The sequence below is a fragment of the Ursus arctos genome, unplaced genomic scaffold (genome assembly GCF_023065955.2).
Source record: "Ursus arctos isolate Adak ecotype North America unplaced genomic scaffold, UrsArc2.0 scaffold_3, whole genome shotgun sequence".
In the NCBI taxonomy this organism is placed as follows: domain Eukaryota; kingdom Metazoa; phylum Chordata; class Mammalia; order Carnivora; family Ursidae; genus Ursus; species Ursus arctos.
The window spans coordinates 18,341,384-18,369,119 of NW_026622985.1; the positions used below are offsets into that span (position 1 = coordinate 18,341,384).

Here is a 27,736-nt window from a genome sequence, read left to right on the forward strand (position 1 = left end):
AGTTGGTTGAGAGCCAGGCTCTTGGTTCATGGCTCAGGTCACGATCTCATGGGTCATGAGGTCAAACCTCGCTTCAGGCTCCACACTTGTCAGGGAGTCTTCTTGAGATTCTCTCCCTCTGCCCCACCCCCTGCTTGCAGTCTCTCTCTCTCTCTCTTTCTCTCAAATAAATAAATAAATCTTAAAAAAAAAAAAAAGCATAACTCCAGTTCCTTAGGCCGAGATAGCCTCAGGGGAAAAGAAGGGCCTGGGTTCAAGAGTCTGTCACACAAGCCCTGGTAGCTTTCCAGGATTCCAGAGTGCTGCCTCTTTGTCCTCCTTCCAAGAGTCTGAAGGTAACACAGAGATTCCTGTGTGCCTGTGTGTGTGTGTGTGTATGTGTGTGTGTGTGTGGCGTGTATGGAGGGGAGGCGTCAGAAGGCTGTGGGGCCTCCTTTGAGGCGCTGGAGCTGGGTGCCTAGGACCGCTGTCCCATGGTGGTGCCCCAGAGACCCTCGGCCAGTGCTTGTATGTAATGAGGGTAAAGACTGGGGACAAGCTCTCTAGCCCTGCCTATTTTGTTTCATTGTGGTAAAATACATATAACATAAAAGTTACCATTTTCGCCATTGTTAAGTATACAGTTTCAGTGGCATTAAACACAAGCCCATCATTGGGCAACCGTCACCACTATTTCTGATCCAGACCTTTTTCATCATTCCAAATTGAAACTCAATTCATTAAACAATAACTCCCTATTCCTCAATCCTCCAGCCCTTGGTGACCACTATTCTACTTCTTGTCTCCGTGAATTTGAATATTCTAGGTACCTCATATATTGTGGAATCAGACATTTATTCTTTTGTGTCTGACTTATTTCACTTAGCATAATGTTTCCAAGGTTCCTCCGTGTATGTGATAGCACATATCAGAATTTCATTCCTTTTTAAGGCTGAATAATAGTCCATTGTATGTATAGCTCTCACTTTATTTATCCAGTCATCTGCTGAGGGACATCTGGGATGGTCTCACCTTTTAGCTGTTGTGAATAATACTGTGGTGAGTTTTGGAGTACAAATACCTGTTTGAGTCTCTGTTTTTCATTCTTTCAGGTATTTATCTAGAATTGCTGGATCATATGGTAATTCTAGTATCCAGAGACCTGACCATGGGTCCTGTTGTGTCTAAAGATCTATTTGGGAGTGGACTACAACAGGGGCTCCTTTGCTATCCCAGCATCCTGAGGGTCTATGCAAATTAGGCTCCCAGTGATCTATGGATGTGATGGTACCTTGTGTTTCCACTGAGCACTTACTTTGTGCGAGTGTCTGGGCTGAGTGTAGTGTCTCTTACACAACTCTATGAGGTAGATTTGATTATCATCTCTGTTTTACAGATTATGAAACTGAGGCATGGAGGTGTCTTATAACTAGTCCAAGGGCACATAGATTGCAAGTTCTGAGCTAGGATTTGAACCCAGACAGCATCATGTTAGTTCTCGTGTGTTTCATCTTTACACAATTCTGCCTTTCCAAATGGAGGGACCATTAAATTAATCAACCAGGATTGTATTTACTTATCTAGGAGAAAGAAATAGCTTATGTGGGATAATTATGGTAAAAATTAAAGATAAAAGTAAAAAAACAGGGGCGCCTGGGTGGCACAGCGGTTAAGCGTCTGCTTTCGGCTCAGGGCGTGATCCCGGCGTTCCGGGATCGAGCCCCACATCAGGCTCCTCCGCTATGAGCCTGCTTCTTCCTCTCCCACTCCCCCTGCTTGTGTTCCCTCTCTCGCTGGCTGTCTCTCTCTGTCAAATAAATAAATAAAATCTTTAAAAAAAAAAAAAAAAAAAAAAAAAGTAAAAAAACAGTTAACATTAGGAGCCTCTGCGGTTTAAGAGGATCTCTGTTGGGAGCTCCCTCCCATATTTATGTTAAAAATTTTTCCATAGCCTATAAGGCATATGATAGGACTTGTATGCTACACAGAGGAGCTCGTTCTCTCTATATTTGCAAGCATAGCCCTTGATTCTACGATGTTTTTAAGGGTAACCCACTGGACCGACAGAAATGCACTATAGGGTGTTGAAATTTGCAATGAAATATACCACTAGATGGCAGTACAAATCAATTTTAAAAATCCAGCTTTCTAAATCTGACCAGTAAACCAAGCTCTGGGAAGGCAACTTCATCATTTTTGACACGATCAGGGCAACTGTATTTAATTCCAAATGGGTTTTAATCACCTAGCAAAGGATCACAAGCTTTTTAAAATCAAAAGACCTGAAAAGTGTAAAAACTTTGATAGGGAAGCTGCCTCTAAAATTTCAGAATTCCTGCTCTGGAGGAAGCTAAACTTTCAAGTGCATGTTTTGACTTGGCAAACTGTCAGCAAGATAACATCACATCCACATACTTCCAGGATCCTTTCAATTCACCATCTTGGCTTGGCCAAGAAACAGCCTTTTGTCCATAATTGCAAGCAGCGTTGCCAATTTGGTCCTGAGGGAAAGTTCTTCTCAGTTAATGCTAGAGGAAAGGCCAATATTTAAGTAATTCTGGAAACTAAGATTGAGCCACAGGTTGGTTCTGCTGTCTGAGCCCCGGGGCCTCTTGACTCGTGGTTGAGATCACGAAATAGATCTCACCCGTTAGAAGGGAATTCGCAGCTTTTTATTTAAGAGAGTGAGTGGCAGGAAGTAAGGTAAATGCATTTCCTCATCCCAGTTCACCAAGGTTTGGCTCTCATTGGATGGATTTCAAGGATTGGATTTGATTTTTAAATATTTTATTTATTTATCTGAGAGAGAGAGAGAGAGCAAGCAGGGGAGGGGCAGAGGGAGAGGGAGATAATCTCCAGCAGACTCACTGCTGAGCACAGAGCCCGATTTGGGGCTCAATCTCAGGACCTTGAGATCATGACCTGAGCTAAAACCAAGAGTCAACGCTTAACAGAGTGAACCACCCAGGCACCTCTCATGGGTGGATTTTAATGATCTAACTGGTAACCTATCTTGGAGAGAAATTAATGTTTTATTTCAGAGAAGGCAGTACATTCGTGCCTAGATGCTAAATGTTCTCAAAATGAAAACCTGACATAGAAATGCATTCTTTTTTTCTTTGTGGCTATCATATGCAAATTATTAGTCTCTTCTAGAAGGATCACAGGGAACCAGCATAGAAGAAATGAAATCCAGCTAATCCCTCCATGAAACTGAAGTTTCAGGACATGACTTTTGAAAGGCAAACTTAGGCTAACTCCCACCTTCAGACCAGTAAGAGCCAAAGTGTATCTGAAAGCCATTATCAAAATACCAATAGAACCAGCCAGGCGCCCCAGTAACCACAATTTTGAGATTTGTTTTTTATCATTCTTGTGCTTATATCTTTATAGTTTTATCCCATAGGCATTTTTCTCTAAACAATATGGGGTTTAGTTTTGCTCGTTTTTGTGATTTATAAAAATGGAGTTATAGTGTATCTGCTGAAACTTATTTTCTTCCCCCACTCAGCATTATATATCTAATCCAATCTAATCATTTATGTAGAGGTTTATGAGTTCGGTTTATTCATTTCCATGCTTATAGTAATATTAATGAACTGAAACATAAAACTTGAACAGTCCACAATTTATTCTCCATTGATGAATTTTTTTTCAGTGTTTCTGTGTAATAATTGCTCCAGCATATATATCTAGGAATAGAACTGATGAATTTAGTGTATACAAATGTTCAATTTTGGGACACCTGGATGGCTCAGTTGGTAGAGCACACAACTGTTGATCTTTGGGTTGTGAGTTCAAGCCCCACGTTGGGCTTAGAGATTTACAGGAAGGAAGGAAGGAAGGAAGGAAGGAAGGAAGGAAGAAAAAGAAGAAAGAAAGGTATTACCTGTTCAAAACACAAAAGAAGAAAATGATTAAAAAAAAAACCAAACCAAAAACAAATGTTCAGTTTTGCAAGATAATGCCAAGTTGCTTTTCAAACTGATTATACCAAATTTTACTCTCACCAATAGTGTAAGAAACCCCACTTTGCACAGCCATGCTAATGCTTAGTACTGTCAGACTTGTAACTTATGCCAATAAAATGAATATTATCACTTGCAATTAATTGCCATTTTTTGATTACTAGTTGAATATCTTGTTGTTTGTTTGTCATTTGTGTGTGAGTGTTTTTAAAGATTTTATTTTTAAGTAATCTCTACACCCAGTGTGGAGCTCGAACTCACAAACCAGGATCGAGATTTGCCCACTTTTCCGATTAAGCGCCAGGCGCCCCCATGTTTTCTTTTTTTTTTTAAAGATTTTATTTATTTATTTGACAGAGAGAGAGACAGCCAGTGAGAGAGGGAACACAAGCAGGGGGAGTGGGAGAGGAAGAAGCAGGCTCATAGCGGAGGAGCCTGATGTGGGGCTCGATCCCGTAATGCTGGGATCACGCCCTGAGCCGAAGGCAGACGCCCAACCGCTGTGCCACCCAGGCGCCCCCATGTTTTCTTTTGTTAAATTCCTGTACATATTTTTTGGTCATTTTTCCTTTTTTTTAATGACTTTTAGGAAACTGATTTTTTTAAAAAAATTAATTTATTTTGGAGACAGAGAGAGCTAGTGGGGGGAGAGGCAGAGGGAGAGAGAGAATCCTGAAACAGACTCGCTGCTGAGTGCAGAGCCCAATGTGGAGGCTGATCCCAGGACCCAAGATCATGACCTGAGCCAAAATCAAGAGTCAGCCGCTTAACCAACAGAGCCATCCAGGCGCCCCAGGAAATTGATTTTTAAGAGTTCTCTATATATTCTGTACTGTTAACCTTTATCAGTAATATATTTAATAAACATCTTCTCCTAATTTGTGGCTCTTTGTTTTCTTTATGGAATATTTTGTTGAAGAGAAGTCTTTTATTTCAGTCTACTTAATTTATCAGTGATTTCCTTTATGATTTTTGTGTTTTATTCAACAAACGCTTCCCCTTTCTGAGATTATCCGTATTTTCTTCTGAAAGTTAAATTTTTGCCTTTCACAGTTAAGTCCGTAATTCATCTGGAGTAGATTTTTGTGTACAATCTGAGTCAGATGTTTTGTCTCATTTCTTTTTTTTCAAGTGGGTAACTGAAGCACTGTGATCTTAATCCTATTGGCAGACTAAGAAGCTGGCCTGCCACAATCTCTGGGTGCCGCAGAACACATGAGACTCCTGGTCAGAGACAAAGGACTTCATCATCCATGGCTAGGCAAGCCGCTTGCTGGCATTGGTTCTCTTCGGCACATTCCCAGAGGGCCATGAGAAGAAGGCCGGGTGATACTTGTAATGGGCTGTATTACAGAAGAGGAACCCTGAGCCCTAGGAAACCCGAATATTTTATAATGGGCAATGAGCCAGCCTAACTTTGTCTTAAAGGGAGATGTTTCCTTTATTACGGAACAATAAGCAAACCTACTCTTTGCTCTAGAGGGAGGCCCTTTCTCTATCTTCCCAGGCTGTTTGCTGTACAGAGTCTTGAAAGGACAACCTGGAATGAAGGCAGTTAGTGTCTCTGTTCACAAGATGTGCAGAAACACCGCTCTCATGTAGAGTTATCTCCCAACAACCAAATGTTTCAGAACCATTCACTGACTAGCACATACTTTTCCAACTGATCTATCATGCCATTTCTTCTTATTTCAATTTTCAAAACAATGCATTTATATACTTCTAGGCTTTCTCTTTTGCTTCATCGGTTGGTCTATCTCAATTATTACAGGTTTTTTACAAAAATTATTTATTTATTTATTTGAAAGAGAGAAGAGAGAGAGCACAAGCAGGGGGGAGGAGCAGAGGAAGAGGGAGAAGCAGACTCCCCACTGAACAGGGAGCCCGACTCAGGGCTTGATCCCAGGACCCCAGGATTGTGACCTGAGCTGAAGGCAGACACTTAACTGACTGAGCCACCCAGGTGCCCCTCAATTACTATGGTTTTATAATAAGTCACTATCTGATTGAGCAACTCTTTCCACCTTCTTTTTCAGGAGCATCACGGCTATTCTTGACATTATATATATATTTTCTTTTTTAAGTAGGCTGCATGCCCAGTGTGGGGCTTGAACTCACTAGCCTGAGGTCAAGAGTCTCACGCTCTACTGACTGAGCCAGCCAGGCGCCCTGTGTCTCCACAAATATTTAGAATCAGCTAGTCAAGATCCTCAGAATGCTCTGATGAAATTTTGGTGGGCATTTCATTGATTGTACAGTTTGAGGAGAATCTGATCTTAATCATATTGAATTCTCCTATCAGTGAATATAGAATATTTCTACATTTTTAAAGATCTTTCAAGTATTTCAATGAAGTTTTCTAATTTTCTCCGTAAAGTTTCCATACTTATTTTGCTATATGTATTCTTAGGTATCATGATTTTTTATTGTTATCATTAAAGATTTTTTTTTGAAATTATGTTTAAAAAAAAAGAAATAGCTTTTTAATTGCTTGCTGCTGTGCTAGAGAAATACAACTTTAATACATTGATCTGAAACCTAACCACCTTGTTAATTTCTTACAGATTCTAATAATCTTCACCTGTAGTTTTGGTTTGCTTGTTTTTTGAGGGCAGTTCTATATTGCTTTTTGGCCTTTGGCTAAGATCGAGCATAGTATCTGTTATCGGTTTAATAGGAGAGCAATTACAATCATAAAATGGTGACATTTTGTTTTTTCTCTTCAAATTCTTATACCTTTTATTCCTTTTTCTTGTTTTACTGTGTTGGCTTTGTTAATGTAATGCTGACAGACGTACTGGTGGTGAGCTTATTTGTCTTATACTTTATTTTAAAGGGACTACTTTTAACATGTCACAATTACAGGTAAAAGTAAATGGTTTGGTAGAAAGGCTTCTTAGGAAAATTGTCTTTATTCCTAGTTTTGTAAAAATTCTTGCTATTATAGATGATTTTAAGTTTTATCAAATGATTTTTTTTGCATTTATCAGGCAATCTTATGGTGTTTATCTTTTAGCCTCTTCATGTGGTGACTTGCCTAAAAATACTTCATTATGATGTATTAGGATACAGGCTGGCCTGGAGTTTTCCTTTTTCAAACTGCCCTCAAAATGAGTTGTGGGAGCATTGTTTCTTTTTGCTTTCTGGGTAATTATGTACTAGATTTAAATAATCAGTTCTTTGAAAATTTGATAGTTGTTTTCTTTGTGGGTGACTAACATTTTAAGAAATTGAGGTATAACACATAAGGTACACAGACTTTAGTAGAAGTGGTATTAAAACAATATTTGATATGTAGCAGTTTTATTCTTTTTCGGGTACCAGTGTGGCATTTTTACATGCCATTAAATCATGCTTATAATGGAACTTTTCAAATCTTCTCTGTGATGGGACACCTGGGTGGCTCAGTTAGTTGAGCATCTGCCCTTAGCTCAGGTCATGATCCCAGGGTCCTGGGATCCAGCCCCATGTCGGGCTCCTTGCTCAATGGGGAGTCTGCTTCTCCCTCGGCCTGCACTTCCCCTGCTTGTGCGCTCTCTTTCTCTCTGACAAATAAATAAAATCTTTAAAACAAAACAAAACACAAATCTTCTCTATGTTTACTAAATATTTTTGATCTATTGATAATTTGCAAAAAAATTTGTTAAAATCTCCCATTATGATAGTGGATTTATCTATTTCTCCTTGTAATTCTTTCATTTTTGCTATGTGTATTTTGAAGCTATCTTATTAAATGCAGGTAAGTTTAGAATTTTAATATTTTGTGGTTGAGTTGAAACTCTCATTATTGTGTAGGGATTGTTTTGATTGCTGAAAATATTTTCCATTCTTTATTTTTTGATCTGCTGTTAATATAGCTTTCTTTTGGTTAGTATTTGCCTAGTATATATTTTTCTATCATTTTCTTTTCTTTTCTTTTCTTTTTAAAGATTTTATTTATTTATTTGACAGAGAGAGAGAGACAGCCAGCGAGAGAGGGAACACAAGCAGGGGGAGTGGGAGAGGAAGAGGCAGGCTCCCAGCAGAGGAGCCCGATGTGGGGCTCGATCCCAGAACACTGGGATCACGCCCTGAGCCGAAGGCAGATGCTTAACGACTGCACCACCCATTTGCCCCTCTATCATTTTAATTTTTTCTGTGTCCTCATGTTTTATTATCTCATTTTTTTAAAAAAAATTATTCATTTGAGAGACAGAGAGTGTGAACACATGGTGGGAGGGGGGCAGAGGGACAGAGAGAGAGACTCCCCCAGCAGACCCCTGCTGAGTGCAGAGCCTGACTCGGAGCTTGATCCCCAGGACCCTGGGATCCTGACCTGAGCCGAAATCAAGAGTCAGATGCTTAACCAACTGAGCCACCCAGGTGCCCTATATGTATAAGCAGCATACTGATGGGTTTTTAAAACTCCAGTGTCACAATCTCTTTCAATTAGCAAACTTAATCTACTTTTATTTATTTTGTTGTCTGATTTGGTTTTATTTCTTCTATCTTACATTGTGCTTTTTGGGAAGATTTTATTTTTTATTTATTTGAGAGAAAGAGCAAGAGAGCAAGCGGGAGAGCATGAGAGGGAGAGGGAGAAGCAGACTCCCTGCTGAGCAGGGAGCCGGATGAAGGACTTGATCCCAGGACCCTGAGATCATGACCTGAGCCAAGGGAAGACCTTAACCGACTGAGCCACCCAGGTGCCCCTTACATTGTCCTTTTTATTTGTTCTCCTTTTCCTACACTTTTCTTTTTGTAGCTTTGAGGCATTTTATTACAAAAAGCTGGCACTCATAAACATCAACTAACAAGAACTTAAAATTCATCACACGATACACTTCATTATTTAGCTTGAACTTCTAGTAAATCTTCAGCTTTATGGATTTTGGCTGCTATATGAGGAGATCCTCCCTTGTCTGGGTGATTTAAAAGCATAATTCATCTATGAGCATCTCTTATTTTTCCTTTATTGGCAGGAGGGCTTACGCTTAGTAATAACGCTGCTTCTCGTTTTGTCCTTTGGGGTTCAAACCCACCTATACAACAGCCCCCGCAGAAGGCAGTTTTGGTGACTTTGAAAAACTTGTTTTACTTGAGGCTCCATAAGGTTCGTGGCTGGCAAAACATCATGGCCTGCAAATCCTGCCGCAGCAGCGGTCAGGCCAACTGCTACCACCGTACTGGCCAGGGCTCCGGCTCGGCTCCCCAGCCTCTGCTGAAAGTGCGCCTCGTCTGCTCCAAGGGATGGATGGATGAGTTGCTGCCACCGATTCCATGCCCCTGCTCACCAGCTGTGTGACCTTGGGTAAATTATTCAAACCCACTGTGCCACAGGCTCTTCATCTGTGAGCTGAGGATAACAACAGTATCTAACTTACAAGGTTGTTATGAGGGTTAAATGAATTGTTACATATGCCTGGCACATTATAAATAATCAATTGCTAGTTATTACTATTATTAATTTATATTGTAACTCTCTTTCCAATTAACATGAATTCCTTAAACTCTGGTCATCTCATCTCAGTTGACATGGTATTGTCATCTGGTATTTTAGTTGTCTCTATTTTTTTAATTCCGTAAATTAGATGTTTTATTATTATTTTGTGCAATGCTTGTTTAGATAAACCCACGTAGGTACCAAATTCTTTGCTCTCTGTTCTTTTTTGCATCTTGAACCTTACTTCTTGGTTCATTTTCAGAAATTCCTTCTGTGTAGCTTTATTGCTGGCAATCCCCTTAGCTTTGTTCATCTCAAGATGACTGTGTTTCACTTTTGGTCTTAGAAAAGTTTTGCTGAAACACAATTTTAGACTGAGAGTTATTTCACTTTGGCACCTTGGATATATATGCTAATGTCTCTGGTATTCATGATCAGGTTAGAGATGATTCCTTTGTAGATTACCTTCATGAGGCTTCCTCTTTCTTTGGTCTACACTTTATTGTCATGCTTGAATTTGCTTTTTATTTATTTTGCTTGATTACTGTTGTGCTTCCTATATGTGTGGATTCATACCTTTCATCAGTTATGGAAACATTTCAGCCAAGTTCTATTCAAATATTGTCTTTCCTTTATTCTATTTTTCCTGCTGGAACTCTGATTAGACACATATATCTTCTCTGTTGCTGAACTGCTTTTCATATTCAATCTCTTGGCTTTCTATATTTCATTCTGGGTAATTTCTTTAGATCTGTCTTCTAGTTGACAAGTTCTCTCTTTAGTTAAACCTAATTTATATTTAATTGCTACATCATATTTTATTTTATTTTATTTTATTTTTTTTTAAGATTTTATTTATTTATTTGACAGAGATAGAGACAGCCAGCGAGAGAGGGAACACAAGCAGGGGGAGTGGGAGAGGAAGAAGCAGGCTCATAGCGGAAGAGCCTGATGTGGGGCTCGATCCCATAACGCCGGGATCACGCCCTGAGCCGAAGGCAGACGCTTAACCGCTGTGCCACCCAGGCGCCCCCATATTTTAAATTTCAATGATTATATTTTTCAATTCTAAGAAAAATTTTTTTTTGTTTTTCTTCAAGTCTAACTGATTATATCTACTGGTTTCTTTATATTGTTCATGTTTTAGATACCATCTTTATTTCTTTTACATATAAAACATAATTATTTTATATTCCATGGCTGGTAATCGCAATGTCTAAAATCTAATGGGCAATGAGTCTGTCGTCATGATTTCTGCTGATTCTCTCTCGTGGCTTTTTGTATGTTTAGTAATTTAAAAATTGTGAACACATACTTTGTTGAGCTGAATTGGTGAGATCTATGTTATAAAGATGCTTTCCTTCCAAAAAGATATACATTTGAATTTGCCAGCTATCAGGGTTCTGGCAAATTCTTTTAATTTCTCAATTCAAAGTTTCTTTGAGTATATGGAGAGTGTAAGATTGAATTCCAGACTTGGGCGGGGGCACATATCCATGGGTTAAACATTTCAGAGGGTAATTACTTCTTTTTCTTTCTCCCCCTCTTGCCCCACCAACTCCATCTAGAGCTAATGTGGAGATGGCATTCTTCACAAGGCTTCTTTTGTTTGCTAGCGTGAATGAACATCTTTCCTGTGCTGCACTTGTCCGAAGGGTGCGGCCTTGGGACTCTCAACTTCAGCTCCTCCACTTCCAGCGGCAGAGGCTCAGCCTCCCCCTCCCTGCCCTGATGGCCGCATTTGCCTTCGGGCAATCCCAGTTTCTGCATGTGTTTACACTCCATGCTCAGTTTTCAGTTTCCTCTTCTTTTTTAATACCTTTGGGATTTCTCTTACTTCCTTGCAAGCTAAGCTGTGTATTAAAAATAAGCTCATTGTAAGTTATCCAGGACTTGGGAGTATTGCGTAAGGAAGGCTTTTTTAGAGTATCTGGTTTATACTGCTAGACCCAGAAGCCAAGAGTAAACTTTAAAATTATATGGTAGCTAGCATTGCTCTCCCCTTGAGACCCTCAAATGGCTTTGCCTCACACTTAAAAACAGTACCAACCATCCTGGCCTACCTCATTCCTGGCTCAGCTCAGGTCACCGGCCTCTGCTGCCTGATTGCTCAAGCGAAGTGACCTTAGTCCTGCCTCAGAGCCTCTACACTTGTGGCCTCCCCTGTGTGGCATGTGACCTTCCCCCCTTTTTCCCATGGCTGGCTCATTCTTACTCCTATCTCACTTTGTTTTTATTTATTTTGAAGATTGTATGTATTTATTTATTTAGAGAGCTGGGGGAGGGGCAGAGGAAGAGGGAGAGAATCCCAAGCAGACTCCACACCCAGGGCAGAGCCTGACCTGGAGCTCGATCCCATGACCCTGAGATCATGACCTGAGCCAAAATCAAGAGTTGGCCACTCAACTGACTGTGCCAGCCAGGCGCCCCCAGATCTCACTTTAAAAAATGCCATCTTTTCAGAGCTGTCTTCCTCGATCAGCCTCTCCATGTCTCCCTCACATCATGTTTTCCTTCTCTCGAGGGCACCTATTCTTAGCTGACATTTCCCTGCTTATGGTCTCTTCTCCTACTAGAACCTAAGACCTCTAAGAGCGGGGACCTTGATCGTCTGGTTTACCACTGTCTTCTCAGGATTTAGAACAGTTCCTGGCACACAGTAGGTACTCAGTACATGTTTGTTGAATGACTGGAACTGAGTATCAGCTATTCTCTTTGGATGGGACCTGGGCTTTCTAGTGCTCCACAGCGCCCATTACTTCCTATGATTTCCCAAACCCAGCTTGTTTTGCTTTGTTCATTTACTTATTTACCTGGCTGCTCCAGGCATCTGATCTGAATTTTCCAACCCTGCTTACAAATGTTGCTCTAATTATCCTCAGTATTTTGAAAGCAGAAGGTGTATTTTATGTTTCTTTTATTCCTTCTATGTCTTGCACATAGTAGGAGGGTAAAGAATTAACATTCATTGACTATCTCTTACCTGTCAGGTATAACAACACTCTCATTTAATGTATGTCCTCACAACACTATGGGGCCAGGTATTATTGTGTCCATTTTATAGATAAGGACACTGAGGCTGAGAGGTGTTTAGAATCCCGTAGTAAGTGACAGAGGGGGCACTGGAACCCACCTAGACAGCACACACTCACTATGAACCGTTGCAAAAAGCTTGCTCATGTCTGAGGAGCAGGTGGCTATTTCCAATTAGCCAAGTGGCGACTGAACAATTAATTGGGTATTTCAGGTCAAGTTTTACTTGAACAGTTTGGCTCTTTACTTCTTGATTTCATTCTACTGAGTATATGAAGGTTCAGCTTGAGGTATGTCTGTACTGGCTAGAAGAGGTTTGGAAATGTTAATCGCGCTTCTAAGTGAGGGTCCTGCCTACCTAACAAATGTCTGCTGTTGGTGAATATTATAGAATCTGACAGAAAGGAGATTTTCTTTTTTTTTTTTTTAATTTGTTTTGCTGCCGTTAGAGAGAAAGAGAGCGCACGCTCGCGTGTGTGCGCACGCAGGTGGGGGGGGAGGGTCAGAGGGAGAGGGAGAGAATCTTCAGCAGCTTCCACACTCAGTGTGGAGCCCGATGCAGGGCAGGAAGTCTCGACCCCAAGATCACAACCTGAGCCGAAATCAAGAGTCAGACGCTTCACCAACGGAACCACTCAGGCAGCCCTACAAAGCAGATTTTCTGAAGATAGCTATTCTGGTCAAATCACCATGCTGTCACTGGCTCACTGGAACAAAGACACTGAATGCACCCAAGGTGTCCCACATCACCAAGCCCTCTTTTAAATAACAAAATCTTATTTTTATTTTTATTTTTTACAGAAATTCAGATATTCCAACAAATTTCTTTACATTTCCTGGACCTTAAAAAAATTACACACAACTTTTTGGACGCAATACAACAGAACAGATGAGAAAGGGAGTCACATTATTTTTTTTAAAAAGATAAAAACATATTTCTTAACACTTAGTGATTTACAGGTGTATTACTTATGTACAAATGGTACATCATCAATGACCCATCCTCAGAGCACTGTGGTATGCTAAATTACACTTAGGTTTTATGGAAAAAAATTTTACAAAACATTTGCATGTGGATAGGAAGCACTTTTTCATTTTCATAAACACCACTATCAGTGATGTAGGACTCCCAGTGGAATCTGTAATTTACATGGATTAGAGAAAACCAACACTTTCTAATTTTCTTATAGAGAGGTACCTCCCTGTAAATAAAAGATGAATTCTTGAAAAGTTGTGTGTAATTAAATTTAGTAAGGAGGGTGTTTGGAATGCAGTGGGAGAGTTAATATTTAATGTACCAGGTAACTCCCAGAATGGCTAGTACTTTAGAGATAATAAGTATTTCCTTAATTTGGTTCTTTAGAAAGCCCATATCTTTGTGATTTGGGGTTCACTCATTTGAGCGTCCTTGTAATATACTCTTAGCCATTTAAAACATAATCTCGTTTATGGTGAAAAGATAGCTAGTATCAGAAACACTTGGCAAAAATGGGACTGTTGTCCTAATAGAGACAGGGAACAAGAAATCAACTCCTATCTGTATCACTTCTTGCCTTATCCTTCATCTCGTGTTCCAGGGATGTCTGCTAATTTGATCTTAATTGTGAGTCTAAAAATGAAGGCCTTCTACATGTCCGTGTTTTCTGCTTGGGTATAGAACATGGTTTGGCTCACACTGGTTACCTCCCGCATGTACATTTTAGCTTGTGTCCATTCTCGAGAAGTTGCCTACTTGAGTATTACGTATTTTTCTGTCGCATATTGGCGAGATATGTGATGAGGGTGATGGCGGGGAAAGCCTGGGAGCAAAAGATCGCTGAAGACAACTGACCAGTTGTAACTACTTCCAAATGTCAACCAACTCAAAGAAATCTGAGTATTCTTGAAACCAACATTAGTAAACAAACAGGCAACTTACTCCTACCAAGTTTCTTGACCTGTATAAGTATATATTCATTTATTTCTAAGGCTATTAAATTATTATTTGTTTTGTTAGTACCACTTACTATCATTTAGAAATAGATTTAATGGAGTGCTTTTTTTTTTAAAACAAAAATGAGTACCTGTTAATAAGGGAAAGAAAGGCTATGGATTTCTGATGACATGTACAGCAAAGAAATAGAAAAAAAAAAAGGAGAGCTTTTAGATGCCTATTTATAAAGTATATTAAATTCCTATGCATTTACTAGGGAGAATTAGAAAAAAGTGTTTATTTGATAGCAGCCTATATATTACATGTGAGCATCCAAGGTGAAAATGAGCTTTCTATATTTTTCAGAGTTCCTTGATGCTGTTTCCTGAAAGATAGGGATAGCTATGTTGCTTGGGAACCTACGATGTAAAGATGTACTTCCTGTAATATACAACTTGATGGAGTTATAGCATATGTCAAAAACACTTTCTCAGTAATAACTTGTACAGACAGATTAAACTGAACACAGACTCCGTAAAAAGTTTGAAGTGTTACATCTCTTAACTGAGTGGTTGTAACTAATTACACAGTGAAATAAACGCACGGCAGAGATGGGGAACCAAAGATCACCTCTCCTGTGAAAATACGCAGAGGCATTTTCCTAAGCTGCCTTCCTCTGTAACTGATGCTTGATCAGCCTCTTGGCTTTTGAGATGGAAATAATTTAGGATCGACTGCCTTTTTTTTTTTTTTTAATAAGGTTGAAAGATTAAAGCTTTTTGTTTTCGGTTTGATTAAAAAAGGACAGTTTACAAACCTCAGTACATATATATTTTACATGTTAATTCTAGCACATTTATATTCCTCTTTCTTAAAATATTTCCTGAATGTGATTTCTCATGAATGTGATCTGATCTGATTCAATGATAGCTTCCCATGAGCTGGTGTTTAATCCACTATCACATCTCCTTCCAGAAAATCACTCCCATCTCTGCCGGTCCAGATTTAGAAGGTGGCTTGACAAGTAGATGGTTCGCTCTTGTCCAGATCTGTCTCCGTACTCTGATTCCTCCCAAGTCTTCCTTCTTGATGTTGATGTACAAAAGCTCTTATTCGATTTGTTTAGCTGTTATTTGATTTGTTTTGTGCTCATTCTAGAGAATATTGGCTTAGCAGAACTGCAGAAAGGGGTGGGGAGGGGGTAGGGGAGGAGAAAGAGAAAGAGAGAAAGAAAAAATGTATCATTTTCTGTCAGCAAAGATTTTTGTGCATAGCTGTCACAGAAAAACCACACCAGCAAATGGTTCGAGTGCAGTTTAGATATGTTATCAGAGAAGACTGAGAAGTTTGAGGTTCCTGTTCCCTAAACAAGCAGCACACAGTCTTCCAGCAAGGGGCCTCCCATCATCCAGACAGGTGTGTTCCCCACATCCGGGTGAAAATTACAGGCTGCTTTGAAGGAACAAGGAAGAATGTGAAATGATCCCAAGCACAGACGATTTTTCTGCCTGGCACAGAAAATGTCTCACTTGAGCATTTTCCTTTTTTTTTCCAAGTGTGATTTATTATACAATCAACGTTATAACAGCTGCAAAGGAGACATTGCTTTCTTCCCACGTATCTTTCCGTTCCGTATCTAAATGTGCACTTATTTTATACGGTTGGAATCACAGTATAGATGACATTTTTAACATATTAAAAACAATTTTCTACATTTCCATTCTGTATCATCAACATCAATTTCTTTTTATTAAATATTTTTTATTTTGAAGTAACCTCTACACCCAACATGGGGCTCGAACTCACAACCTTGAGGTCAAGAATTATGTGCTGTACCGACTAAGCCAGCGAGGTGTCCCATCAGCATCAGTTTCTAAGAGCTGCAGAATATTCCATTCCATTCTCATTCCTTTCACGCCATTCTCAACTGTTGGACCACTGGCAGATTGTAAGTAGGTTTCCCATTTTTTTGTTATCGAGAATAAATATCTTTGCCTATAAAGCTCTATGTGTTCTTTTAAATTCTTTCTTTAGGACAAATTCTCAGGGGATAAGCTGCTTTTCCTTTTGTCCAGCACACTATTAGGGACTATTCCTGTATTGATACAACTAGACCACAAATCGTATGATTGACTCCTTTCTTTGAATGATTTCCATGCACTTTGGCACTGTTAACCAGGGTTTCAGGGTCCCTTATATATTGTGAAGATGGGTAAATGCATCTAGCTGGCCAGATTTGGGCTGAAAGGAAACAGCCCGTTGGGTTTTCATCACAGAGTAGGTAGAAACACAAATGATAATAAAACAATTGGCCCATTAGTCAGTTACAGTCCTTGTTCCACATCACAAGATAAGATTATGGTTTCTGAATGAGTGCTAGAGAAACCTCTGGAAGATTCTGTCGTTTCTAGCATTTATCCCCTTGTTGTTTTCCAATAGACTTTAAAACACTTTAAAATATCTTTTGCACATTATGGTTCTAATGAACTTCTCTCAGCGAGAACTCAGTTGCTTTAATGTACCCAGACTACACAGGGGATAATTGAAATATGATCATGTCCTAATGATGATTAATCTGTAAAGATTCTCTGAGATTGCATCACGCTGGTAGAAGTCTTATGGAAGGGAATGCTTTCTTCAGATATTATTAAAAGCAACAAAAGCAACCCATGGGTTTTATACACAGCCATGGGTGCTCCTGAGCCTTGGGTGCTCTCTGCTCTGCTGCCCCGGAGGTGGTCTTCCTCGATGGAATCCAAAGTCACATTTGTGTGTTCACGATTCCATTGCTTTAGCATTCTTCACTCCGAATATTTTCCTATTTCAAATGCACAGAGTGAAATGTCTGGGTTTTCCCGTAAGATCCATGAAAGGTGCTAGTTGGGGTGGGGGAGAGGGAGGAGTGGGTTCAGGTTAAAACTACGTGAAGCGGAAGAGGGGAATGGGTTTTGAAAAGGTGGGTATGCACATGGAAGAGAAGGTAGCAATGGAAGCGCCAGGGCCCTCCGTGGGTGATGCAGGGGAAGAGGAAGGCAAGAAGGTAGATCTCATTTTCTTGATGTCTGCAAATAAATATACCCCTGATTTCATGATAGAAAAGCCTGCCTTGGTGTGAACCATTTGTTGGCATCCAGGAACCAGAGACTCCCACTTTCTCTTTCCCTGGCTCTAAGCTGCTTGATTTGGCTTTATGACATCACGGTGGGTTGGGAAGAGAGCAGACAGGGGTGGAAGGGCTATCCATCAGCCCCCCGACCCCCCAGCACAGACACCCAAGACTGAGGAGGAGAAAGAAGCTTCCTGCAGGGTAGGCATCTCCCTGGGAAGATCCCGGGCCTTCTTGTAGGGGCGTCTCACAAGGTTCCTGTTCACATCCCACCATCTGGGGTCTAACCCAGTTAGCGGCTGCCCAGCGTGGGTTACTCATCACCAGTCCTTGGATTTGCTGCCATCTTGGGTCACCCGTATCCTCCATGTGACCAAATCCCTCATTGGATCCCTCACTGACCTCACTGTTGATTATTCAACCCTTCCCTCTCAATGTCTCTTCCCTCTCCAATGACTTTGTAAGCCTGGGAACTGTACTCCTCACCTGCAGAGTCCATGCCAGGCAGGAAGCCGAGGAGTGAACCGAAATGAGAGAAGCCAGGGAGCCAGGCTGGACTGGGGCGGGGCCAGGGAGGCTCCGGGTACAAGCCTGAAGCAGGAGCTCACACCCCAGCGAGGGCCTCCTGACATCTTGCTCATGAGGTGCCTGCCGTGCCTCACCCTTGCACCCGAGGCACCGGCGGCTCATCACCAGGCCGCCTGGGGCTCTGCTTGGAGTCCGAGTTCCCTAGACATTACTGACACGATGTATTTTTCCCTCCTAGCGCATGACACCACCGTGCAACAGGAGTCCCAGGGTACGGGAGAATTCTGCTGCCTGCAAGGCTAAAAATAACCTGCACGTTCGTTCTGGCGGTGATTGCAGCACAGTATCAGGAAAACACTGCCGGGAGCAGTAAGACGAGAAAGCTGCTGGGATGACTCAAAGAGCAAGCTCGGCGAGGAATCGCCCACCTGAAGGCTTGGGAAGGGCGGGCCCTGCTCGCGGATTTGGGAAGCCAGTAGGCGGAAGCGGATCAGGGGCAGGGTCTTCCTCTCCAGGCTGTCTGCGGAACGGCGGGCAAGCACCAGGGTGGGTACCCTGTGATCTCTGCTTCGTAAAACATTGTTTCGTTTCCGAACTTCCGCTCACATCTCCCATGCACCGTGGCTATTGCATAGCTTGGGGGAGGCAATTTAAAAGATGTCATATTCTCCCAGGTTTGCACAGAGCAGGGCTGAATAAATAAGTCATTCAACACTGCTTTGGATCTTTGTTCAGTCGGGTTTGTCCTTGTAGCACGTCATGGGGCTCTGAGTTGCCCATGTTCCATTTCTAAAGGGCTCTTTGCAAATCCTTTGCGAAGCTGTCATTCGAGTCGCTGCTCTGGAGAGCAGCATTGATAGCGGCCACATTGTCCAGACTGTCTAAACGCTGCGTTGTGGCATTCTCTCCCTGTTTGTGGACTTTGAAAGGTCTCCTGCGGTCCGCTTCTGCTCATTGTTCCTATCAACCTATTCAATTAGGGCCGGGAGCCCCCACCGTCGGGATAGCTGGGGGGCTGGGGGAGCGACAGGCGTCTGAGTGAGAAAAACGCTTGGTGGGAGCGGTCAGGCTTTTAGCAGAATGGCTCTGCTGAATCTTTGTTGTGAAAATGAGGAAGGGAGGCATTCCAGACCATCTTTTCCTCATTGGCTATACAAGCTTGGCCCTTTCTTCCCGCTCCATTGTTTCAAACCACACCCACCTCTCACGGGCCTCCTGACATCCTTCCTCTCCTAGAGGCCCCTAGAAATGGATGACTGGATTAAGAAGTTGTGGTCCATATATACAATGGAATATTACTCAGCAATCAGAAAGAACGAGTTCTCAACATATGCTACAACATGGACGGCACTGGAGGAGATAATGCTAAGTGAAATAAGTCAAGCAGAGAAAGACAACTATCATATGATTTCTCTCATCTATGGAACATAAGAACTAGAATGATCAGTAGGGGAAGAAAGGGATAAAGAAAGGGGTGGTAATCAGAAGGGGGAATGAAACATGAGAGACTATGGACTATGAGAAACAAACTGAGGGCTACAGAGGGGAGGGGAGGGGGGTGGGGGAATGGGATAGGCCGGTGATGGGTAGTAAGGAGGGCACATATTGCATGGTGCACTGGGTGTTATACACAACTAATGAATCATCGAGCCTTACATCGAAAACCGGGGATGTACTGTATGGTGACTAACATAATATAATAAAAAATCATTATAAAAAAAAAAAAAAGAAATAATGTCTCCCTATCTGTGTCCCCAGGTGCCCTAGACGTGATGTGCCCCATGATGGGGACAGCATGTTAAAGATGGCTGCAGATTCTTTAGCATTCTTCTTCTTCCTTTTTTTTTTTTTTTAAGATTTTTATTTATTTATTTTAGAGAGAGACAGAGCACTGGGGGGAGGCAGAAGCAGACTCCCTGCTGAGCAGGGAGCCTGATGCAGGGCTTGATCCCAGGACCCTGAGATCATGACCTGAGCTGAAGGCAGACGCTTAACTGACTGAGCCACCCAGGCACCCCCCTTAAGCATTCTTCTTATTGAGAGGTGGGGTCTAGGTTCCCCTCCCTTTGAATCTGGGCTTTAGGAGAACTGGCAGGGGCGTCTGGGTGGCTTGATCAGTTAAGCATCTGACTGGTGATTTGGCTTAGGTCACGATCTCATCGGTTGTGAGATCGAGCCCCATGTCCAGCTCTCTCCACCCATCAGGGCATCTGTCTGAGATTCTCTTCTCTGCCCTTCCTCCCACTTGCAGAGCTCTCTGTCTCTAAAATAAATAAATAGATTTTAAAAAGAAAAAAAAGAATACTGGCAGTTTATTTTTTTGTTGTGGCAAAAATGCATAAAATAAAATTCACCATCTTAACCACTTTGAAGTGTTGCAGCTCAGGAGTGGGAAGTACATTCACACTGTTGCGAAACAAATCTCCAGAACTTTGCCATCTTGCAAATCTGAAACTCCGTATCCCTGAAACAGCACTCCTCTTTTCTCCCTTCCCTCGTTCCTCAGTAACTGCCATTCCTTCTGTCTCTACGAGTTGGACAACTTTAGATAGCTCCTGTGAGGGGGATCATACGGTATCTGTCTTCTTGTGACTCTGCAGCCTCAAGAGAAACGTTTGCCCCTCCCTTAACTGCACAGAAGACTCTAAATTGGGGGTCTTTCCCAGAATAAGAGTTATTAACGATCAATTTTATCTGAGTGACCCATTTGTATGGAAGGGCAAACATCTAATTAGCAAACATCTGCTCTAAGTTCTTATTGCCCCTGTATGCATTCCTCTGATGTTCTGGGCCCCTCCCCCAGAAAGACATCTATACCCCATTCTGCCTGTCTTTGGGATTTCCATGTCTAGGTGGATTCCCCTGGCATACACCCATTAAATTTGATTTTCTCCTGTCAATTTGTCTCGTGGCAATTTGATTCTTAGTCCAGCTAGAAGGACCTTTGATGGAACAGGAATTCTTGCTCCCTGGTGCTTTCTTGATGTAAGAAAAGTCATTGTAGGTCCCCAGCTGTTTCGTGATTGATGCCTGACCAGCATTACTTGCCCAAGAACATATCTTGCAGAGCTTCCTGGGTTATGTTAAAACCATAGAAAAAGAGACTTCAGTAGTTGATGATTTTAAGGGAACAGAAGAATGTAAAAACAAACAGCCACTACCAGGCCAGGATGTAACCTAACCATAGCAGAGACAATAAATCAGTGGTAAAACGCTCAGTGCTGTTTTGAAAGGAAAAATTGACCTAACACACATTCTTGAGTTGTTTTTGCAGGATATAAACCACTTTGAGCACTTGAACACTGGACTAATTGGAGCCAGAGACTGAATGCTGGCCTTGGGACTTCAGTCACCTAGGACCTGGACATTGTTAACTTCCGATGACTTCTGTCCCAATTCCATATGGAATGCTCCTTGGCTCAGTCCTTCCATGAATATGCATGCACCCTACTTAAAACTGCTCCAATTTTGTTGTTCAGGGAGATGCTGCTTTGGGAAATATCCCTGGTGTTCTTAATTGTTGCAAGTGAAATCCTTCCTTTTCTACTCCTTGGCTTGGTTGTGCCTTTTGGCTCAACACCCACCAAGACGCAAACCCAGTTTTGGGTTATAGTGTGATAAACATGGGTGTGCAAATACCTCTTCAGGACCCTGCTCTCAATTCTTTTGGATATATACCCAGAAGTGGGATTGCTGGATCACATGGTAGTTCTATTTTTAATTCTTTGAGGAACCTCCATACTGCTGCACCTCTTACAATCCTACCAACCCTGTACAAGGTTTCAATTTCTTCATGTCTCTCTGACACTTATTTTCTGTTTTTTTGGGGGGGCGATAGTAGTGTTAAAAATAAAACTACAGGGGCACCTGGGTGGTGCAGTCCTTAAGCATCTGCCTTCGGCTCAGGGCGTGATCCCGGCGTTCTGGGATCGAGCCCCACATCAGGCTCCTCTGCTAGGAGCCTGCTTCTTCCTCTCCCACTCCCCCTGCTTGTGTTCCCTCTCTCGCTGGCTGTCTCTATCTCTGTCAAATAAATAAATAAAATCTTAAAAAAAAGCCCCAAAAAACCAAAAAACTACAGGCCCCAAATGGTGTCAGTTAGGTTAAGGCCCTAAGTTGGTAAACCAAGACTTTTTTTTTTTTTTAAGATTTTATTTATTTGAGAGAGAGAGAGAGTGCACAAGTTGGGGGGGTGGCAGAGGGAGAAGCAGACTCCCCGCTGAGCAGGGAGCCCTACATGGGACTTGATCCCAGGACCCCAAGATCATGACCTGTGCCAAAGGCAGATGCTTAACTGACTGAGCCATCCAGGCGCCCTCAGTAAACCAAGACTTAATCCTTAAACTAACTGCAATTTTTTTTAAATTAAAGATTTTATTTTTAAATACTCTCTACACATAATGTGGGGCTTGAACCCACATCCCAACATCAAGAGTCGCACACTCCACCCACTGAGGCAGCCAGGAGCCCCGATCTAACTGCAATTTTAGCCTTTAATCGGTCAACATGGAAATTGCCTGGTCAGCAGAAGGAATCTTACTGACAGACCCTTTCCATTCCCCTTAGGAGGGTGGCCATGCCTAAAACAATGGGTTCTTTGCTAGTAATTTCTGCTCCCTCTCTACCTTTAAAAACATTTTCTTTGCTGTACCCCTTTGGAACTCCCCTCTACTTGCTAGATGAGATACTGCCCAGCTCATGAATTGGTTAATAAAGCCTATTAAATCTTTAAGATGTACTCAGTTGAATTTTTGTAATCTAACAGTAGCCATCCTAATGGGTGCAAGGTGACATCTCCCTGTGGTTTTGATCTGCTCTCTCTCATCATTAGTGATGTTGAACGTCTTTTAAGTACAGGCAGTTCCTGATTCTTCTGCTGGAGGGATCATATGGGTGAGGCCTTGGTAGCACATGGGAGGGGGGCAGCTGAGCCCAGCTTTCCAGCCATCTCTTCCAAGGGGCCCACATGTGAGTGAAGTCATCTTGGATCCTCCACGCAGCAGCCCTGGCCGAGAGCTTATGCTAAGGATATAATAAGAAAACATGTTTGTGACCTTGCAGGCTTTAGCGTAAACGTCAGAGCACAATGCCTGGCTCGCTCAGGGCAGAACGCTGCCCTCAGATAACGAGCAGCCAGGAACGCCTGGTCTGCTACAGGGTAGAAAATGCTGCTCCAACCGAAACTTGATTGCTCTTGACAATAGCCTGGGGGTCCACAGAAACATGTTTAAGAACAGGCCTCACTTGCTGAACGTTACATCATCTAATCCCGTGACCTTCCCCGCAATGTACTACTATTCACTAGGATGTAATATGGATCATTCCCTTGATTGTCTTTGATTGTTTATTGCCAATAAATATGCAAGGTTGCAGCTGTTCGGGGCGATCGCACTCTTGGCGATGGCGCGCCTGGTGGTCGTCCCCTGCACCCACGCTCTCTTTTGCAAGCTAACCTGTCTGTGCCTCGTCCTTCTCCCGAATCAAGGCTGCGGCGCTGTGGGCGGTGTCGCGGCACCTCCATTCCATCCAGCCACCTCCTGAAGGCCACCAAGTGACCCAAGTTGACGCTACATGGAGCAGAAGAATTGCCTAGCTGGGCCCTTCCTGAATTCTTGATCCACACAATTGTGAGATACGATAAAAGTGATTGTCAGTAGCAGTCCTGATGGGTGTGACTTTTTTTACCCAAACTTTGACACGGTTTTAAGCCACAAAGTTTTGGGAGAGCTTGTTAATGCGGCATAGATAACTAGAACTGTGGGCAAATGCCCTTTCTCCGTTGTGGCTTTGATGTGCTGTATTAAGTACACCGTAAATGACAAGTGTGGCTGGCAGCTGGCACAGTGCTCCCGGGGCAGAGAGCGTGCTGCCATCTCTGACTTGTTTTTCCCTTCCTGACACAATTTCTAGAGAAGCAATGCCTGAAACCCCCAACTTCCACTTTTCTATTGCATCCATAGTTTCCCTCCGGGTAATCATTAGTTTGTCCCTCTGACTGCAGGGGGTTTGGATCTGGGCTGAAAATAAATGCATGTTCACAACATACTTTGATGCTGAATTAAGAAAAAAAGTCCAGTACTGATTTTGGCTGCAGTTTGTTGACCACTACCTTTATAGGTGATTAGAGGGTCTGACTTTGTTGTAGTTGTTTGTTGTGTATTGACCAGTGGGTTGATGAAAGCCAAGGTATATGTCACCTTTACTTGCGCAATCTTTCCTTGCGCGCCACTGTCCCACTCACAGCCCCCACCAGCTCACTCCCCAGCCCCGGCTGCAGTGCCATCGGAAGACAGCTGGATAGGAAGCTACCTCCCAGTTGCCAGCCCACCTAGATTCTCTAATGCCTTCTTACCCTAAGCAGAAAGGCCACACCAGGACTTCTCTCTGGGCCCTATGAATGACTTTGCATCCAAATGTTTATTTGGGACTGAGCTAGTGCAAGTGACTGCCTGCTTGGTGGTATCTAGAGTGTTAGTAATCGCTGCTGAGGCAGAGGCATGGGGAGTTGGGAGAAAGGAAAGAAGGAAAAAGTATAGTAGATCCCCTATATCCGTGGTTTTGCTTTCTGTGGTTTCAGATGGAACCATCTGGAGCCGATGATTGCCTTCCGACATATGGTCAAGAGGTCAATCGGAGCCCAACTCTGCGCCACAAGGGCTGCGTCATTCAAATCTCTTCATCTCATCATGTAGGCATTGTATCAGCTCATCATCACAAGAAGGATGAGTACAGGACACCAAGATATTTTGAGAGAGAGCCCAGATTCACACAACTTTTATTACAGTGTATTGTTATAATTGTTCTATTTTGTTATTACTGTTGTTAATCTCTTACTGTGCCTAATTTATAAATTAAACTTTATCACAGCTCTATATGACTAGGAAAAAAAATATATATGAATGTACATATATGTGTGTGTGTGTGTGTGTGTATATTTTTTTTTTTTTTTGAGGGTTAGGTACTGTCTGTGGTTTCAGGCATCCGCTGGGGATCTTGGAACATAACCTCTGCAGATAAGGGTGGGGGCACTATTGTATTACAATCTTTGGCTTTTTTCAGGTAGGACAAGTGACTGTTTACATTTTTAGAAGAGAAAACAGATACAAAATGAATTCTCGATTCTTATTCCTGAAGACTTCTACCATCCGTCAAAGTTCATTCTTGGTTTCTTTCTATCATATTCACAGTTTATTTGCTTCATAGAACTACTCACAATCTGTAACTATCCCATGTATTTTCTTGTTTTCTATTCTTCCCCCGCATCAGAATGTGAGCTCCAGGCTCTCAGGACCTCCTTTGTCTTGCCCACCAGTGTACCCCCACCTCTTAGAGCCTGACCTATGACAGATGGTCAGTAAATACTTACTAAACCAATTATAAATGGAGATTTCAAAATGCAGCAAGCAAGCTTAGCTAAGAGAGTCTCTTTTTAAAAATGGGGTCGGGAGGCCATAAGGGAGGAGGAATGTATGCACGTCTACATCCCAGGAACCTTGAACTCTTTGCCAGCTGCAAGCACTTATCTGGGACTTAGCTCCTGCCTCATCCTGACACCTGAATCATTAGCATTTTTCCAAAATGAACCAATGATCCTCCTTCGTTTGCATATTAACCCAACTGATCCTAGTTAACCTACTTTTTTTTTTTTAAGATTTTATTTATTAGAGAGAGAGAGCATGTGAGAGCACAAGCCAGAGGGAGAGGCAGAGGGAGACGCTGACTCCCAGCTGAGCAGGGAGCCCCATGTGGGCTCAATCACTGGACCCTGGGATCATGACCTGAGCCAAAGGCAGACACTTAACCCACCGAGCTACCCAGATGCCCCCCTAGTTAGCCTACTTTCAGTCTCTATTTTATATAGAGGACCTAAATGAGAACTATACTCCTGACCTTTGGCCTTTACAATTCTGCCCCTTCTGTTGTCTTCCTCAGAACAAGATTCAGGTTTCTACCTGAGTCTGTGTCTCCCAAATTGCAATTCTAACTGTCCAAATAAATGCCTGTTGGCTTAAATTTTCAGGGATTCTTTCTCAGTCGACACAATGGAAGACTTAAGATATAGAGGAGGACCTCCTGTTCCTGCCATAATCCACCAGGTCAGTGCTTCTCAAACTTCAATATGTCTCAGAATCACCTGGGGATCTTGTTAAAAATGCAGATTTTCACTCAGTAGGTCTGAGGTAAAGCCTGAGAATTTGCATGTCTATCTCCCAGGTGACGCAAGGAGCAGGACTGCACTGCCTGAGTCAGACACTGTGTCCTCTTCACCTTTCTATTCCCGGCTTAATGAGGTGCTTGGGATATCATAGGTGCTCAAAAGTTGTTTGTTGAATAAATGAATGAAACCAAACCAGGCATAAGCATGCATGAAAAACCTGACCAAACAAATCCTGAGCGACTATTAGAGGCACTCAGTGAGCTGCAAACTCCATGCAGACTTCTGGAGGCTCTCTGTTCCTTCCACCGCCACAAAGGAGCGGAGTGGGTGAGGGGCTCTCTCACCCTCAGCCCGCAGACAGAGATTTTAACACTTGGCTTTAACTAAATATATAGTAGTATAAATATGTAAAGAGATATCTGGGAGATGAAAAATATGCCATCTGAGACAGTCCTACCACATTTTCTTCCTTTCTTCCCCTAGGTTCTTTTTCTTTAACAAAACAAAACACCAGGGCACCTGGCTGGCTCAGTTGGAGGAGCGTGTGGCTTTTGATCTCGGGGTTGTGAGTTGGAGCCCCACACTGGGTGAAGAGATTGCTAAAACAAAAAAAAAATTTATTTATAAATTTATAAATAATAAATTTAAGAAATAAATTTATAAATAAAACCCACCTTTATATTCTCTGCCTTTCTCGCCATCTTTTTTTGTGTCCTACCTCCCTCTCTGACATATTGATTTTAACACAGAGAGTTGGAGGATATTTGCTAAACTATTCTTTTGGCTTCTCCCGTTGGTCTTCTTAGCTGAGAAGGGGCAGAAAGTGGCCTAAGAATCAGGTGCTGATAATTGTGCGCTAGCCCTGTGTGCAGAAGACGATTGGACATTGACATCAGGCTCAACGCTTTCTCGTGTGACCTTTTCTAGGAAGTAAGTAATTCATGAGAAGGAATTTTGATTGTTAATTCATGAGCATTTCTTTTCTTCCTCTTCTTGTCCCCACTGAGAAATACTGCAGGATCTATTGCAAGCAAAAACACAGGTGCTGGTTTATTAGTCCTAATAATATTCACCGTCCAGTTTTAACATGAAGCCATTCCATATTGCATACGGGTTGAAAGGCTTTTACTAATGAAGCCCCAAAAACATACGCATGGCTGGGTAGGAGGGCAGCATCCTCAATTCTTAGTGCCTTGCACAAGGAGTAATAAATCCCCTGTCATTCTTAATGTGCCAGCCCCAGCTTCGAAGCTTCTCTGGGCTCTTCTGAAATTTTTCATGATTGTTTAGCCTTTCCATTTTATGAACTAGCTCATGACGAACACTTCACTATGTGGTCATGACAATCCTTTACAAATATAAATAAAAGCAAAACCAAAGTGAGTATTACCACACACGAAATTGCAAATCATGCAACCCAAATATGTGTTGGCTTCTCCAAATAATAAATTTGTCTCTGTTGATATTGAATATTCAGCCTCACACATCTGCCTCTGAGTTTCCTCCCCTTCCTGTTCAGGGAAAGACTGATAATTTGTATCATTTCTCTGTGCCCTTGCGCGCACCCGCCCTCTCTCTCCCTACCTCCTCTCTTTCTCTCTCAACAAGCTCATAGGCTTTCTCTTCTCCA

General features: G+C 42.1%; 1 protein-coding gene and 1 pseudogene across 1 annotated transcript in view; both read right to left on the bottom strand.

Moving 5' to 3' along the window:
• Positions 1–8,774: 8,774 nt before the first annotated feature.
• On the bottom strand, positions 8,775–11,154 carry LOC123001766 (mitochondrial import inner membrane translocase subunit TIM14-like; annotated as a pseudogene).
• Positions 11,155–13,249: 2,095 nt separating this feature from the next.
• LHFPL3 (LHFPL tetraspan subfamily member 3) overlaps positions 13,250–27,736 on the bottom strand; it is a 538,755-nt gene continuing 524,268 nt past the window's right edge. The window contains exon 3 of the mRNA XM_057304381.1: positions 13,250–15,492. Within this exon, the coding sequence (XP_057160364.1) occupies positions 15,464–15,492 (29 nt within the window). The 3' untranslated portion in view covers positions 13,250–15,463. The remainder of the gene's footprint in view (positions 15,493–27,736) is intronic.